Genomic DNA, 18852 nt, shown 5'->3' with positions numbered 1-18852 from the left:
GCGGAGCAGGGAGCTTGTGGCCCACCCAACAAATTTTTACGTCACAAATACAATTGTTTTTGAAAGTCATTCTTTCTCTGTTCCTGATTCACCACAATTTGAATAACGAAATACTCAGACATATATTTGTAATCTGAATTTTCTTGATATTTTTCCTCCATCATCAGAAAATGCCAGAAGAACATGTTAAAAACACCAAAAACACAATTTTCATCGGAATGCCTTTTCAGATGAAAATTGTGTTTTGTGACACTGGACTCCAAAAAGTCAACTTTGATGATAAATGACTTGGGTTTGTAACTTTTCATGCTAATCCTTTTAGAAAAATGTTTACTAGGGAATAAAAACAGTATTAAATGTGTCTGGGGATTCTCGTAGAAGGCGCATGTTGGGATTTTTGTCTTTTTTAGCTAAATCTCAGCGGCGTGAATTGAGCGATGAACAAGAATGAAATCAGGGGACATTTGTCATTATTGCCTCGATGAAAATAAGAAAAATATTATAAAGTTCAGGAGGCCCGAGCAGGCTGGCTCTCCATCCCGCAGCCAGCTCACCTTCTGGGAACCGGCATAGTGATCGGGATCACTCCAGCTCCATGAGCCCTGCGACAGGCTGTCCGGGGTGTTCCGGCCTTCGCCCAACAGTAGCCAGGACGGATACAGTTGGACAATTTGGTTCAGAGGGTTACCAAATTACGCGGCGCTGCTGAAATCGCATTTCTGCCAGAGCTTTGCGCCGCACCCATCGCTCAAATCCCACCACAGGACCTTAGATCGCATCTGTACCATTGACTCAACATTGAACTGGCTGCCTCTGGCGTTCGGTGTGAACACAGCTTAACTGTAACCTGTAATCCTAAACTTAACCCTTCCTCTTGGTCCGTGCCGCCAAGAAAAAAGTTTAGCACTGGCTGCATGTTGGGAGAATTACGTGCAAATAGTCACTTTCTTTCTGGCATTTCATGTTATTTGCTGTGCAAGTGAATTCTACAATTTCAACCATTTCTGAGACAGTCAGTCTGTGTCATTTGTGCCCCCCCCCCCTTAGTGTCAAGCTCTTCACTTGTGCTGATGCACCTTGCAGAAAGGGGGGGATCAAGAGTGGAGATACTCAGCTCAGCACCTACGGCCATGTCCATGTGGAGGGGATTTTGGCGACAGAGGCTTCAGATAAACATAAAATATGGCTTTTAAGACATTTAAGTTGTGGGATTTTGGTTAAAAACTTCATATTCTTAATTGAAACACCTCTGGGAACGTTTTTATTTAAAAAAAAATGTCATAGTGGGACTTTAAGACTTTCAAACAAACTGATTGGGTTCCACCTCTTCTGTCTGATGTAAAATAAAATTTGATTTGCTCAGACTACAAGTCTTACTTTGTTTCTAGATGCTGATTGTCCACCGAGATTAGTGGCCACTGCGTGACCTACAATAGTAGGTCAAGCAGCTTTAAACTTGGCTCTGCTAAGACGTCCTTTTCATTGAGGTGACCCAAGCTGTATATTTGATGCACAACTGGTAGAACAGAGGCTTTTTCTTTTGTTTCCACTGCCTTCTGCCATCACTCCACAAGCTGAATCCAATCCCAGCCGTGCTGATGAGGAGGGCCTTGTTGCTCCAAAGGATTAGACATTAGGAAATGAAAGTAAGATTTTGTAATTTCCTTGAATTACATCTATATTTTGAGGCAAACTGTGTGTGTGTGTGCGTGTGTGAAGGGGGGGGGGGGGGGGGGCGTCCTTCCTGCATTGTTACAGGAAGTGACAAAGACTGCAACCTTCCTGTGTTAAACATCAGAAGAAAGAGGCTTTTCAAGAGAAGACAGTACAAGTTATAACAACAGTCTTATATTTTGTTCCAGTGAGACATTTTTATGGTATTGTGAGTCGTATTGAGCAACAATTATACCGTGTTTTAGATATACTTTTTCTTTAACCTGCTATATTTATAAGCCATAAAAGGTCTTTGTCTGTTTATTTTGTATGTATGCATTTTGAATGAAAGAGAAAACTCGTAGACTGATTGTCTCATATAAGACCACAAGAAGGTTCGGCCCCGTAAAAAGCCTCCCATCGTTTACATTCAAAAAGTCTAACAAAAGTAGTAAAAACCTGGTCAAAGGTTGCCTTTCCAATGTTGTGCAGTAAAAGTCCATTGCACTTACTGTGAGCTGATCTGTTGCTTATTGGCTTTCACAGAAAAATTTAAAAAAATGGACTTCTTTTACTCCAAAGTCTAAAGAAACTCATCAAATAAAAATCAAGCTCACATTATTGACCAGCCGTCGAAAGCAACCTGAAATTCTTTGGCTATCACTTCATTTTAATAGATATGGAGCCCTAACAAACTCTGTGATTTGGTTTATTTTTATTCATTCCAAGAATCCTTCCTGTACGGTCGTCTTTCAGTGCATTCCACAAGCTGATACCCGTGATTGTGTAGAACAATTTATGGTCTCTAGTTACTCAACTGAAAACACTTGTGACCAACCATCTCCATTCATATTCTTACGCATGTCTGGGACAGGGTCGCAAGGACAGAAGTCTAAGCAAAGATGGTCAGACTTTCCATTTTCTCTAGCTCCTCTGGGGGGAATCCTGAGGCATTTTCAGGTCAGCCAGTGTATCCGGGACCTTTATCTTTTAGTCATGACCCAGATTTCATGGTTATAGGTGAGTGATGGAACAAACATTGACTACTAAACTGAGAGATATGCTTCTGACTCAGCTCTTTCCTCACTACAATGTACCGGTACAACAATCGCCAAACAGTGGACACCTCACCAATCTGCCTGTCAATCTCTCACTCAGATCTTCCCTCAGTCATAAACAAACCCCAAGATGCTTAGAGTCCTCCACCAGAGGAGGAAAATTGCTTTCTCCAGTTGAGAATCATTGCCTGTGGTGGTACTGACCCTCATTCCAGCCGCCTCACACGTCTTGAACTGCATTATTGCTTAATGAAGCCAACTGGACAACATCATCTGCAAAGAGCAGACAGAAAATTCTTTGGTCTCCAAACCAGACCCCCTTCAGCCTCTGGATGGGCCTAGAAATGCTGTCTATAAGGACACCAAAGTGACTAAGCATTTGCAAGAAAAGCTCCTAAATTAATTGATTTAATCCTTGATTTCTACCATTCCTCACGTTCCATGAGATCTTGGGGTGCTTTCACACATAGCTGTAAGGGCTGCACCAAAATGTGTTTGTTTGATTGCTTTCATTGTTTTCACGTTTTTTTTTTACAACAGTTGTTAAAGCTCATGTAAACCAAACAACCAAACTCTGGTGTACCAACAATTAGGGTCTTGTTTTACTGTATTTGCGACATTATTCCAAATCAGTGTGTCGTGAACAGCTGTTGCAATGATATGACATTTCAAAATATGTCTACATTCAGCGTGAAAAAAAATTAAATCAAACAAAGGTGAGAAGTTTTTCCATTGCCAAATAACGCTGAGAAATAACCCTTGGGGTTAACAACTCTCTGAAATCCAATAGCTAACATTTCTTTACTAAAACTGACACTAATCCATACATGAATGATGCTAAAATGATCTTAAACTTGTTGAAATATATGAAATGGTGGTAAATAGAGCAGGACAACAACCAGGAACTTCCGCTTTAGTTTCCATGCTAGAAGTCTGTAAACATTTGTCATAAAGAACTTTGGCTGCTGACATTGCAAAATGTGACACATTAGCAAACACCCTCATTGACTCCTCCGGAACAGTTGCCGTTTCCAAGGAGAATAAAAGCTTGTGTTTCTCTCTAAATGATTTGGAGCAGACAACTTCAAACTTCAAGGACCACCTTTCTACCTGTTATTAGACATACTAGTCCTACCCAGTGATGATTGTCAAGATTCATTAAAATGCAGTAATACGGGGGCCCTGAGGGTCCAAGGGTGGGCCCGTTTTTCTGTGTTTATAAGTGGAAATTAGAGCTCTGCACCTCCAACATCAGCTTTCATCAATGGAAAATCAGAAAAATATTTAAATTGAATTTTTAATATTGAGAAAATAATTGGGAATCAAAATTGTGCAGTAAAATTATTAATTACAATATTCAGCAATAAAGCAAAACAATTAGTTATGAGGTTAAAATGTAATACAGTTTTTTTTTTGAGTTGAACAAAAATGATATTTTAAATGCGTAAATTCAGACAGGCTAGAGAACTATCAATGATGTCATGACATTGTATTTTCCCTGTAGCAAACTATGGCAGTACAGCAAATCCAGTGCCATCTCCAGCAAACAAGCAGGAACATGTTACAGTAGGCTGTCACACCACAAATAAGGTTGCTGTTTCAAATAACCACAATGATACTGCAAAACAAACTGACAAGATGAAGTATTTGTTAGAGCTAAACACTTAAGTATAAGCTTGTTTTTACCTACTGTCAAGCAGTAATGAAAAACAACAGTGAAAGAAAAAGATTGACGTTGAAATTTGTACGTGTTGTAGAGCCTTGCAGCCTCATTTCAGGTCCTTAGAGATCCTTGATCATTTCCATCTGAATAAATAAATATAATATTAAATGGGAAATGAGAAAAAAAACTTGAATACCAGACAATCAAGGTTGAGAAAGCAATACAATATTCCAAAATGAAGCTGAACAAAATCTTTCCAGCTGTCTCAGCTACTTGTGACAGGTGCAAAACATCATAAGGTACGCTGAATCATTTATTCTGGTTTTGCCCATTGTTGCACAGTTTCTGGAGTAAAATCTTTAAATGCTTTTCTGATGCATATGATAAAGATATCCAGCCCAATAGCCACCTGGCCATCTTTGGATGTTCTTCACAAACTTCCCAATTGCCACAACATATACAGACAGCTTATTCTTCTAAACTGGAAATCAACCACGCCTCCCTCCTTAGAACATTGGCTGGGTGAGATCACAAATGCCATCGGGCTAGACAGGCTGAGGTTCTGCAGATGTGGCTCACAGCATAGACTCAACACTGTTGGGAAACCCTTTCTGGCTCACTACAATATAACTTCAACTACAACACTGAACAACAAGACTACAATTGGAAAGGTGCTGGATCTGGGTCACAAATATAATTTTGCATGTCTCTCTCTCTTGTACAAGTTATGTCTGACTGCAGCATTTAATTGTGTATTTTTTTATGGATAAGTATGGTAATCTGGCAAACTCCTTTTTTTGTCTTTCTTTTCTTCGATTTTTGCCTCTTGCCCTTGGCAGGTGTTGCTTTTTGGGGGTTGTCTTGTTCTTTTTTCCCCTTGTCTTTGTTCTTCATTCTGTTTTATACCATATGTTCACTTGAACTTGACAATAACATAAATAAAAATAAAGCAATCCAATGAGACAAACATGAGTAAAAAATACAAATCAAAGTACAATACAAATGAACACTTTTTAAAAATTCCTTTAGTTTTCTCAAAAATCGACAGTGCTCTTTATATGTTAATTCTGGTTGCGCTTACTGATCTGGAACTGATTTTCTGTGGATCACTGCCCTTAAAGCATCTGTCCAAATGTTTTAGTACAATTTTAGTAAACTACAAAGCTGCACCACTTGAAGTAATGTTGGAGCATTATGGGTAATGAAGTCTTCTGCAGAGTGGTAGGTGTATTTGATGTATTACATTGAACGGTTAGGAGTCATTGTAACAAAGGTTTGAATTATTAGTAGCGATGCTCTCTCTCTAGAGGCTGCTTATTGCAGACAAAAAGAACAAGATCGTAAAAGTTTGCTAAAAAATAAACTTCCCATTAACGTCTCTGACCAATCACCTGCTTTTTGAGCCCACATGACATTTTGGTTAGTGTAGTCTATTGACTGTTTTGTTTTGCTTCCACTATAAACTGGTGCACCATATTAAATCTATTAATCTATTAAATTAGACTCTAAATGATCTGTTTATTGATTTCACAATCTAATATCTAGTTTCAATCACATTATAAATTCAAATAAGTGTGTTGTTGTTGTTGTTTTTAATATCCAGACAATACGTTTACATTGCACCTTAAAAGAACATTGGCCAAAGTTTTACCACAGATTTTGAATAATTTATTTTAAGTTATGTGCTCCCATCTTGTGTAAAGGGAAAATAGTTAGGACTGTTGAAGCTTATATTTGTAGAGCTAAATGTATGCCAATCTAAAGACAATGCTCCAATCAGAGCACATTTGACCTTAAATATAAACGAAAATTGATTTTTTAAAATAGTTTTTGGAATCAGATTATGAGTTAATTTCTCTTTTCTGTGGTACTAGATCGTTTTTTATTGAAGTGAATTGGCACTGACCTGATTTTAAAATGACACACCTAAGAGTTACTTCGTTTACTGCCATAAGTACATCTACTTTGAATTTTAAACTGGATTCAAACAAGAAGTAATGTCATTTTCACTGAGAATGGCTTAAACACACACCCACAGAGAACACATGTGCTTAATTTGATGTGATGGAACACATGTTGTGCATGAAACAGGTTAAAAAAAACACCCACCAGACACCAGCTTGATTTTATTTTTATTTCCAGCTCTTCCTGAAAGGAAAAAAAATGGAGAGGAGAAGTGGGAGCCCCCTCTCCCAAATTTAATCTTTTCTCCACCCCTTCCCATGACGCAAGGCTTCAAATCCACGAGATGAGCTGATGGTTGATGTTCACGGTTCAAAAGAAAGGAGACTGTAAGAAACTAAAAGAAGCAGTAAGCCTCTGCAATCCTGCTTTGAACCCCGAATTTTAAATCTTTCATTTCGTTTTGTTTCTGTGAACCACTTTCGTCATGGATTGAACCATCTGACTTTCTCGGGGGAGCTCTCATTGATCCTTTGTCGTATTTAAACTCGTAAATGTTGCCTTTAAAATTATTTTTAAAATACTCATGTACTTAAAGGGAATCATATACAGAAAATTATATAGTATTTTTTTTTACTGGATAACCCAAAAATGCACGCCGTGACTATCCACTCCCCCCTAAAAATAATGGTATGTCCTACTCCCTGCCATTAGTCCATGTTGGACCCTGTGCTGAGAAGCAGCTCCTTCGCCACACTAACGGGCTTCCCGCCTCCTTTAAACCCGTCGAAAGATGCTCATTTTGGGGAATAATACCAAAAACCCAAACCCGACTAGTCTGGAAGAACTTTACCCAAGTGTCTGGAAAGTTTGAAAGAGCGCGTTGCCTGCCCCGCATCTTCTTCCCATCTGTTTGCATTGTTTTAATCTCATTGAATTAATTCAGCCGACGCGTTTTCCTCTCCGTCTGGAGCGGTCCAAGTCTGATGAATTCGCCGAAACGCGACGGAGACGACGACGTGCCCGTTAAAGACCCGGTGAAATACGGCGAGCTGGTCGTTCTGGGGTAAGTCTCCTCGCCTGAGACCACTGGAGCGTTTCACAAACAGTTTTTTTTTCTTTATTTCAGCTCCATCAGCACTGTAACCCCCCCCCCCTCCCCACCACCACGCACACACACACACCCTCCTCCACTTGAATCCGTTATCTCCAGCAATTATCCTCACAGAGATAATTCAGCATTTTTGTTCCATCCCAAATGGTTATAGAGCTGCTGTAGACTTCCAGCACTAGTTCATCTTTAGTGGGCTGGGGGGAGCGTGGGAAATATCTGGTAGTAAAGCTGAGAGTGATGTCACTCCGCTGCAGAAAATCACAGGACAGCATCTGCCTGGCTTAAGTTCCCTGAGCGTGGCAATTATTACCAATTCATACCCCCATCAGAGCTAAGGGACCATCGGTGCACACACCAAGCAGGATGCAGCCTCCCCACCGTTTTCCAGCTGCCCTTTCCGCAGGCCTCCATCTCACCCGCTGGAGCTTCCGGAGTGCCCCAACTGCCCCACAGCCCCCCAGCTGCTTCCCCTCCGCCTCTGTGTGCAGCAGCGAGGAGGAGTCGGCCAGCTCGCATCACACTACTGGCTTCCTGATGCCGATCTGACTGTTGAACAGAGAGGGTCTGCTCTGCAGCCTCAAGATTGGAGCCAAAAAAAAAGCCATATGCAGTCGCAGCGTTTGGATTGCATTTGGCAAAATAAGACACAAACCCGCTTGCATCGCATCACAATAGCAGAGCTGTCAGGCTGCTCTAGATCAGAGTCACTAACTGGAGTTATATTTAGCTCAGCCAACATGTGGAGGATGACATCATTCCTGGATGAGTTGTGGAGTATCCTGCAAATAACCAGAGAGTTTCTCTTTTAATAAAATAATAGTCCAGTTAAGGAATTGAGCTAATGATAATGGAAGAAGCTCCAATTTATTATTGTTTCAACTAGCAACCCAAAAAGTGAATCTAAAATCTGACAAATATAATCTTGTCGGTTCTCAAAAACTAGTTGGTTTGGAAAACTCTGGCTTAAAGTCCCACTGCGATCATCTTTTGATCTATTGCAAAAGTGTTCCCAGTGGTCATTTAATTATGATTATACCACGGTCCATGTTAATACTCTATTCTGATTGGCTGCTAGGTGTGGATTAAAAAGTAATATACCACAGCGATATACCACGCCTTAAAAAAGTAGTTCCGGTCACATAGCATAAATGTTCTATATCACTGCGCTGGCTTTTCTAAAACAAACTTTAGCTTCATCATCTGGACAAAAACAACCGATAAGAGGTAAACTTTATTTTCTCTTTTCCACGTAACAAATAGTCCGCTTTTCGTGAAAAAAGTGAGCCAAATCGGGGGAAAAAACAAGAATCAAGGACTAAAAACTGGTTAATATTTATTTCTTTTGTAAGTGACCATGGTAAAAGAGGGTTAATGGCCGACGGAGTGTGCATTATCACTCTTTAACGCACTTCGTGGAAGCAACGCAGAGGATGGTTCAGGCTTCCACGGTGTGTGTTAAAAAGTGATGATGCACACTTTTTAACCCTTACTTATGCAATTTTTAACCAAGTATTTTTAAATGTGTCCTTTTCTAGGACATAGTTTCTGCAGAGCGGCAGTAGCTTTTTGGAAATTCACCTCTGAGTTGTGGGCGGGACTGTTGGCACAGAGCAGCCTTGCCCTCCCCCTCCCCGTCACCTATAACTGAGCGCTCCCTGTTTACGGCTGCTAGCTTACAGCCCTCAAGTAAACTAGGTACCAGCTCTAGATGAGGCAAACGAAGACGTACACGGGTCTACTGGTCTGCAAGTGGAGCAGGGAGCTTGTGGCCCACCCAGCAGATTTTTTATACGTGACTGATATATTTTTTTCCAACTGCATTTTGTCATCCGCTTCTGATTCACAACAATTTGAACAAAGAAATACTCAGAAATGCTATTTTAAGCCGAATTTTTCCTTCTATCTGGAAAAATGCCACAAGAACATGTTAAAAACCCTAAAAAAACATCAAAGTGGTTCTTTTAAAGACTCATTTCAACGTGAATAATACAAGATTTATACAGAGATTGTTCCATTATTTCCCAGGATGTTATCTGACTTTGTAGTCCTACATCTGTTGATCTGTAAACAAAACACATCTCAGGAGGAGAAAGTGGTGAAAGATTCCAGAATATTATTGCAGATCCAAGGCAATAGCAGAGTCTTCCTTGCAGAGTATTAAGGAGCATAGCAGGGACATGGTGTTTATTCTGCAGACACAATCATTCAGACTTCAGGAAAGACAATGCTACAACTCAGAAGTATGAAAAAAAAAAAACAGTTCAAAGATTGTCATTATGTACAGTCAGAACCATAAATATTTGGACAGAGACACATTCTTTCTAATTTAGTTTCTGTACATTACCACAGTGAATTTTAAATAAAAAACTCAGATGCCATTGAAGTGCAGACTTTCAGCTTTAATTCCATGGGTTAAACAAAAAGATTGCATAAAAATGTGAAAAACTAAAGCATTTTTTAAACACAATCCCTTCATTTCATGGGCTCATAAGTCATTGGACAATTGACTTCCATGTTATTGCATGGGCAGGTGTGGGCAATTCTCTTATGTCATTATGAGTGAAGCAGATAAAAGGTCTGGAGTTGATTAGAGGACCCGTGCTTGCATTTTGAAGATTTTGCTGTGAACAGACAACATGCAGTCAAAGGAGCTCTCCATGCAGGTGAAAGGAACCATCATTAAGCTGAGGAAACAGAAAAAAAAGCATGCGAGAAATTGCTACAGTATTAGGAGTGGCAAAATCAACAGTGTTGTACATCCTGAGAAAGAAAGAAAGCACTGGTGAACTCAGCAACGCAAAAAGACCTGGACGTCCACGGAAGACAACAAAGGCTTTTCAACCAAATATTAGTAATGACCAATTTTTTCAGTTATTTCATTTGTCCAATTATGTTCAAGCCCATGAAATGAAGGGATTGTGTTTAAAAAAAGCCTGACTGTACATGGTTCCATGAAATAAATTGGACTCCCATGTAGACCAGAATTGACTGACGATCACATTTCCTTTGTCAAGTCTCATACCGTGTTTTTTTTTTTTTTACTATAAAATGCACTGGATTATAGGGCACATTAAGAAAAACAGTCGATAATTTAATGATAATTTGAAAATTTGATAATTTGAAAACATCAACCAGAATGCTTTGAGGAGCAGAGAGGCAGGTGATTGGTCATTTGGGTTGATGGGAAGTTTTTCTAGTGAACTGTGTTGTTCTTCATGTTTATCTGCAATAAGTGGCCTTATCAGACTGCATGCATCACTCCACCCGGATCCTGACGACATTACAGATAATGTTCCAATATTACATGAAGTGTAGCGGCTTCGTAGTACACCAAAGTCGTACTAAAACAATTTGACAGATTTTTGAGCACTGTGCACCACAGAAAATTGATTTCAAGTTGGTAAGCATAACTAAATCCACAAATGGATTCCGGACCATAAAACACACATTAAAGAATTTGAAGTACGCTTTATGGTCTGAAAAATCGGTATGTACTATAGTGGAATGGTGACTTTAAAGAGTTACTTTTTCACAGCTTCTGGGCCTGTCATCTTGGGGTTACCGTGAGCTTTACGCGCCCCTCCCATCTGTCTGGAAATGTCTTTACCCCTCTGTGGTCGTGTCTGCCTTTATGGCTGCAGCTGTATGGTCGCTGAGTCGAACTGAACCAAATGAGCAGCAGAAGCGGTAAATATTTGATGCTGAGCTCGTGTGGTGAGGACCTTAAGCTTCCACCGCTGCACCTTGAGGAGTTGCTGCTACTTTGACCCTCTCATTGGAGCTCTTACTTTTTATTCTTAACTTGTCCTTGTCTGCTCCCTGGCTATCCTCTGTTTCATTTTTAGTCTCTGGAGTGATTTAGTTTATCCGTATTTCATTTCTTTCCTTTTTTTTTTTCTTGTTGCTCAGACCCACACAGACTGGATCTCAGCTTGAATCAATCCAACATGAATCAAACTTCATGTTCCAAATCAATGATGGTAAACCTTACCTACAACTTGACCCAAAAACCACAAAAATATATTTTTTTTTGTCTAAAGCCCAACAGAAATATATTTTGTTGGGGATGAAAGACCTAATCTGACTAATTTGTTTTAGTAAATGACCTCAGGATGGTCCTATGACCAGCAAAGCTTCCTAAACCACCTTCTCTAGGTCTCTAGGAAGCAGTCGTTGGTTGTCAGCATTTCTCCATTTGTCCACTGGTTTTCTTTGTCAACAGACTATCAGAGAATGCATTGTGCTGTTTTAATTCTGTGACTTTATCTGTTTTTTAATTAATCCTGAAAGGGGCTCATTACAACAAAGGTGTTGTTTTGGTTTTAAGAATAAGATGTTTTTCTGTCTGTTTTCGGCTTCATTTATCTAGGTACAATGGATCTCTGCCAAATGGAGACCGCGGGCGCCGCAAGAGCCGTTTCGCTCTTTTCCGAAGGGCCAAAGCTAATGGCGTCAAACCCAGTGCTGTGCACATCCTCAACACGCCGCAGGACAGCAAGGTCTGTGATTGTGGTTACTGCAAGCCTTTGTTGTGTTCCTGTAATGAGTCACAGAAGAGTTGACGCCATGGTTTATGCTACCAGCTTAATCAGGACGGGACATGTTCTAAATGTTGTTCCTGATGTTCTTCCAGGCGGTCCACAGCAGGGGTCAGCACAGCATCTCTTTTACTTTGTCGCGTAACCAGACGGTGGTGGTGGAATATTGCCACGATGACAACACAGACATGTTCCAGGTAATGGGAGATCCAGACCTCCCTCCAAGATACTGCATCAGAATACTTGGTTGAGAACAGGACTCAAAAGTATGTGAACTGGTCTAAATCCCTTTTTTAACAATGAGCTTTATTTTCCTAAATTAATAAGCGTACCTGATGAATCCACCCAACACACCTGCAGTGTAAACCGGTTGAACACATTCAAATCTTTAAAATGGGTCTAAGTTATTTCCTTCTAAAAGATTTGAAGAAACATTTGTCTGAAGTAGAACCAGGAGCTCATTCATGTTTTCTTATTCATTTTGAAATGTTTGCATTTTTATCATGAAAAATTGAAGGGAACACCTGGACTTCCTGTTTTTGACCTTTAAAAACAAACCAAATAATTACTAGGTAATTACTTGGTGGACCACAATGTCTGAGTATACCGTCAGTCCAAAGCCCTCACCTTTCATTCCCTAATTTGGTAAAACCAGGGAGCACCAAATGTTGCAGGTCCTCAAAAGACCACTTAGAGCTGGTTTTGGAAGGAGAGGTTGTACCATTCTTCTAAGCACCCCCCACCCATCCCCACCCCCTGTTCTTGCAGATCGGACGCTCCACGGAAAGCCCAATTGACTTTGTGGTGACCGACAACTCCGGAGGGTCAAAGGAGGTGGAGGACCCGTCCATTGCGCCCAGCACCATTTCACGGTTTGCCTGCAGAGTGGTGTGTGAGCGCAGCCCCCCTTACACCGCTCGCATCTACGCTGCAGGCTTTGATTCGTCCAAAAACATCTTCCTTGGGGTGAGCCCAGCCTGTAGCGTAACTGACAGAACAGACGACCGTACTGCTTCCTTGAACACTATTTATTGTCATTAAGTTGGATGCAACAATAGACAAATAAGCTGGAATTGGTCTGTTCTGTCTTCTTACCCCAGGAGAAAGCAACTAAATGGAAAAACCCTGACGGGCACATGGATGGTCTGACCACTAACGGGGTTCTTGTCATGCACCCTGAGGGGTTTCCGGATGACCCAAAGCAAGGTTTGTGGAGGGAGATATCTGTTTGTGGAGATGTCTATGCTCTGCGGGAAACTCGGTCTGGACCCACACGTGGCAAACTGGTGAGTTTGCAGCGTGTCTTACAAGGCTGTTAGGGTTTCACTTTAGCGTCAGTGTTTCCTTTCTACGATGCTTGCAGGCGGAGGGCGAAAGCAGCGCCCTACGTGATGGCTCGCTGGTGGATCTATGTGGTGCCACGCTCCTGTGGCGTACAGGAGAAGGGCTCACACGGGCCCCCACCCTGCGCCACTTGGAGGCACTTCGTCAGGAGCTCAACGCCTCCCGCCCCCAGTGTCCCGTAGGCCTCAGCACGCTGGCTTTCCCCAGCCTGCCACGCAGCCACAGGTGGGGTGGCATGTCCCGTAGAAAAGAGTCTTTAGCCGCTCTTAATGTGTTCCATTGAGTTTTGGCCATTTCCTTACAGTCTTGAAGAGCGACAACCCTGGGTCTACCTCAGCTGCGGCCATGTGCATGGACGCCACGACTGGGGACAGCGATCGGAAGGGGAGCAGAGGAAGGGCGAGGGTGCGGCGCCCCAGCGAGAATGTCCACTGTGCAGGAGCGAGGGCCCTTACGTGCCGCTGTGGCTGGGCTCAGAACCCGCCGTCTACTTGGATGCAGGACCACCGACTCATGCTTTCGTCCCGTGCGGCCACGTCTGCTCAGAGAGGACAGCCAGGTACTGGGCAGAAACCTCACTCCCCCACGGGACGCACGCCTTCAGACCCGTCTGCCCCTTTTGCTCGGCGGCCCTCAGCACACCAGGCTGGACACGCCTAATCTTCCAGGGCCCCATCGATTAGCTGCTACTCTGCACAATCCACCATCACTACTTCAGGAAGCCCGCTGCGCTTCATTTGTGGCACAAAGTTCACGAGTGCAGATCGATGCATACGACCTGTACCAAAACAAACCTTTGTGCCACGCAATGAAGCTTTCGCTGGCTTGTCCTAGCCTTTGTTTATCCTTTAGTGCTTCAAAATGAGTAGCTTAGATAAAAAAAGAAACCCATACCCAAGACCTCATCCTGTCCCAATGAGTCTGTCAGGTTTACATTTACCCATTCCACGGTTTCTATGGAAGTTTGGGTTCATAGAAAAACTGAAGTCCTGCTGCTTTTCAAACGTGCATTTTATCAAATAACCATAGCATAGCGTAGGATGTGAAGGTCTACATTTTTTCTCTTGGGGTTCTGTGTTGGCTCAGTAGAGACCCATAAACCATTATTGGCAGGTGAACAACCTTCCTGAACTCAGCTGTGGATCAAAGGAGATCTCCACCTTAAAATGAGGGTCTGTATTTGATCACAGGCACACTGTCCTGTAGACGAAAGAGTAGAAGTCAACCAAAGAGTTTGTCAAGTGGGTCAGAACCAGCTCAGTGAATGTAAGGAGCTGATGGTGGTGTAAAGGTGGTGTAGTCGGGAGGTGAAGAAGCCCTTCGGACACAAACAGGTTTTCTTATTGCACTTCCTCTTACTGGTCTTGGAAGTTTCGAGGAAGATTTTGTTCCCACCAGAAGCAGTCACACCTGTGTGAAGGTAGTTTGGTCAACTAGATGCTAAACCAAACCAAAAGCTTAAAATTTCTTTGGCTAATCAACCAAACCTTGAAGGACTACCCTGCTCTGAAAGGAGGGCTTCATCAGATGTAGAGGAAAAGGCTTAGACACTATTGTTGTCTTCTGTAAAGGCTGCCTGTTGAGAACTCCTACTGGCGTATGGCAAAAAAACGTCAGTGGTAATTGATTGGAAACGCCTGTTCTGGGTCTGGAGTGTTGAAGTTTCTTCAGAAACCACATCTATCAGTGTTTCAACCAGTTTTTACCTCTGGCTACTTCTAAAGTAGAGGATTGTCCTTTCAGTGTTAAGTTGGACCCACAAGCAATTTGACATTGTGGTTTACAACTCAGACAAACCTGTAAGACTCTGACTCACCTTTGGTTCCAAAGAAAAATCTCTTCATTAACTGAAACCGAAGCAGAGTGAGGATAAACAAAGGCGGGAGCGAAACCGGGTAAACTCCACTTCACAACTCCAAAAGCAATAACGGCGCTCACGCTGTGGCGTCTGACCAGGGGGTAACCATGTCCAGGGAGGGAGTGGGCAGAAAGCTGACCGTATTCCAGTCATGCCCTCGCCCTGCATCATCGAACAGGGTCCTCGCCGGACTGACGGACGTCCGACCCCCAGCGACCTCAAAACAAACCTGTACTTTTTTTGTTTTTAAGAAAACTATTTTATTACCATGGAGAGGGGTTTCTAGGGAACCTTTCTGTTTCTCAGCGTTAAAAAAAGAAGAAAAAAAAAAGTAGAATATTTTTTTAACTGGTGTTGTGTGCTGTTCTGGGTCAGTGTAAATGTGTGTGTGTGTGTGTGTGTGTGTGTGTGTGTGTGTTTGGGTGTGTGTCTCAAGTGACAGGTCAACACTGTGTCCACCCCCGTCACACGTGCCCTGACTATGAATGTAGCCAAAAACTGGCTGTGCTCAGCCTCTGCTGGTGCTTATATGAATAGTCTATATTGTGAAGCTATTTTTGTAAATGAATATTACGGTGTGGCTCGGCAGACGAGCCCAAACGGTCTCAATAATGACCTAAAGTCTGGAGGACGGGTCAAACACACTCACAGGGCAAAGGTTGCATGTGCTGCGCACGCATTCAGCCGGCACACCACACTTCTGCTTCGCAAAAAGCTTGTGCACGAGGACGTGCACAAAGCCGTCTTCCTTAACTCTCAGTTGGGACATTTGTTTTGAGATGAAGCAGTCCAGAAAGCCTTATACTTGATCAAAATGAAAGACCTCTGGTTCCACTCTATGCTAATATGTCCTTTAAGCTACGATCAGCGTACCATCATGGCAAAGCGGGCCATGGCGTTGAAGCCGTACTTGAGGTTCCTCACTCAAAGCCTGCCTGTTGAAAGGTCATGAAAGAGAGTAACGGCTCTGACGTAGACATCATCGGATGTCCGTCGATCAAAGTTTTCTTGACTACAGAGAGTGAAAAAGGGTTCAGTCCATTTATCTGATCAGTCTACACGTTTATCAACAGGTTTATTTGAATAGTGGGAAGCAAAACAATAACAACAAATATTTAGAAAAATGTGTATTTTTCTCCATTTCGGCTCTAAAACTAAAAACTTCTTTGTTGTACTGGAGAACCAACCACCGCTTCTCAGTCTGGAAGGTTTGGTGGCTCATGTTTTGGAATCTAAACCTTCAAGTTCTTTCATGGAAGTTATGTCTGGGAAAAGTTCCTAAAAAGTAGTTCAGATCTCTGGTCCCCTGAGAAGAAAAACTCCCCAAAGCTGAATGTGTCTGATAGTGATCTATGGGCATTTATGCCATAGAGTGGTCAAAGTTCTCTTATGAACATTGAGACCTTCATCTGAATCTGAATCTCAGACCACATATGGAGCCGCTGACCAGCTTATTCTTGTGGCTTTTTTTGTTTTTTGGAAATTTCCCTGGAATCAGATTGGTATCTTCATGGACACGTCTTTAGCACTGGTAAGCTCCTCTGGACACATTTGTCCATAACTTGTTGTTTAAAGTTCTCCACTGATTTGTCTTGAGGCCTTGAGATCTTTAGTGATCCTTCTGATCTGATTCTTTATTGCTTGAAAGAACTCTAAGAGGAAAAACCCTGACCAAGGAAGGCAAACTACTCATACTTGTAGGGATTTTTTTGTCTTTATATCACTGAGATGCTTTGTGACGGTCTTGCAGATCAGTCCAGCCTTGTACAGATCTACAACCTCATCCCTGACATCCTTGAACATCTCTTTGGAAAAAGATTGAGATCTTGGATCAGGAGCTCCTTTGTTCAAATTTGGTCATAGATTCCTCAACGTTCATACCTGAACTTTCAGACCTTGAGTTCAAATGTATAGTTTTTGCAGATCAATCTTTTTGGATGCCATAGTTCCAGCTGCTGGGATCCAGAAATCTGGATTGATGGGAAAATCTTCTTTTTTTGGTAACTCATTAAAATCTACATTTGTTATTAACACTTTAAAAATGGTGTGCTTCAAGCTAATAGAATTGGTGTCAACCACCACATAAACCTTAAAATAAAAGTCTAGACTGATCAAACCCAGGAATCGGCAGGAATCGAACCAATTTGACTGGTATGGTCATCAGTTTACGCATGTATAGACATAGTTTTCCTCCTACATGAGCAAGTCAGATTGACAGGTTGACCCAAGTTACTGCTGGTTAACAGACTGAAAAAAACCTTCTCAGCATTTCTCAGTTTGGACTCGCGTCTCACCCGTTCCCCCTCATCCTCCGTCTACGTCTTATTTAAGGACTCCAGCCATAACTGATCAGCGTACCATGACTGATCTCTCGCCTTGTGCCTAAATCTTCCTCCCTCTCCAAAAAAAGGAAAAATGAGGAAGGCAGGCATTTGTGAGATTGCTTTTGATTCTCCCTAAACAAAAACAAAAAAAAAAAAGTCTGAGAAGTTTGTATGCATGCCGATGAACGTCACCGTCCAGAATGATCCAATCTCCTGCTAAACAGCTGCTGCCCTTTTCAAAAGTTTCTCACTTTACGTCTTTTTTTGAACGTTCTTTTCTATTTTTAATACATCCTCCTAAACTTTTTCTTCAGCTGCACTTCTCCGGAAAGGTTTTCACTCATTTTCAGCAAAGTCTCTTTCAGCTCTAACCAGTGTTAATCTATTGATTAGTCACCTTTGTATCCTTGAAGTAGTTTGGTGAGAAGCCGCTAATGACTTAAAAAAACAGAAATATTAGCTTAAAAAGCTGAAAATGAGTAAAAAAAAAATCTTTTCTGAAAAGTTTTTTTCATTTTACTTTATTTATTGTAAAAAGTCCTCTTTGGGATTTAGTTATTTATCATTTGCCCTTATTTTATACATAATTTTTGGTAGAAAGAAAGAATTTTTAGTGTTTCCCAGCCACATGTACTTTATACCAGTAGCAAATCCATAAACGTTATTTTAACTTTAGATTTTATTTTTTAGCACCTTTTTTTTTTTCTTCCCTCCTCAGCTTCTAAACTCACCTCATTACAGAAAAATGTAGCGGATATGTATGACACAGCACAGGACCTCACACTTTCTAAAGCATTCATGAAGAACTCGATGTGATGTTGGCTATTTTTCTTTTCATTGTTTTATAACGTACTCCTGTAATTGTGCGGTGCACAGACAATCGCTATACACGTCAATAAAGCATTAAAAAAATAAAAACACTTGTCTGTCTTTTTGTGATTGAATGGCCCTAATTATAAATCTGTTTATTTCCTATATTAAACAGCTGCACTTCAATGTAAAAAGACGTTTCTATCCAGAAGGGGGCGCTCTGTATCCTTGTAAGTTAATTACATTGGTATTCACACTACAATTAATGTTTTTCTCTTTTCATTTTGTCTTTATTTGTAAACAAAAAAAAAAAAAATTTTACACATATTTTTTTAACAGGACAAAATCTAAAAGATCATAATCTGAAAATAAAAGAATTATGTTGGTGGCAGCAAAAACCCCAAGTAATGCAAAGCAGTTGCTTTAAAAAAAACACCAAATTGAACATTTTGTTTTGGAATTTCACTTTTCCAGCTACACTTTAGTTTGAAATAAAACTGTTTTCAAATTAAAAGGGCCTTTTTTTCCCCCCTCTTCGATAGATTTTTTTTTTTCATTTGTATCCTTATTGTTATAAAACATGGTATA

At 41.2% G+C, this 18852-nt stretch overlaps 1 protein-coding gene across 1 annotated transcript; it reads left to right on the top strand.

The window, feature by feature from the left end:
- The first annotated feature begins 6494 nt into the window (after window positions 1–6494).
- LOC101167088 (E3 ubiquitin-protein ligase pellino homolog 2) lies at window positions 6495–18372 on the top strand. Its single transcript, XM_004083521.5, has 7 exons — window positions 6495–7342; window positions 11760–11889; window positions 12024–12125; window positions 12697–12894; window positions 13029–13214; window positions 13292–13497; window positions 13577–18372. The coding sequence occupies exons 1-7, from the start codon at window positions 7263–7265 to the stop codon at window positions 13953–13955; spliced, it is 1281 nt and encodes a 426-aa protein (XP_004083569.2). The 5' UTR covers window positions 6495–7262; the 3' UTR covers window positions 13956–18372.
- Window positions 18373–18852: the final 480 nt, after the last annotated feature.

Source organism: Oryzias latipes, chromosome 24, assembly GCF_053564925.1.
Source record: "Oryzias latipes strain Hd-rR chromosome 24, Olatipes_Hd-rR_3.1".
Taxonomy (NCBI): domain Eukaryota; kingdom Metazoa; phylum Chordata; class Actinopteri; order Beloniformes; family Adrianichthyidae; genus Oryzias; species Oryzias latipes.
This window is presented reverse-complemented; position numbering and strand designations above follow the sequence as displayed.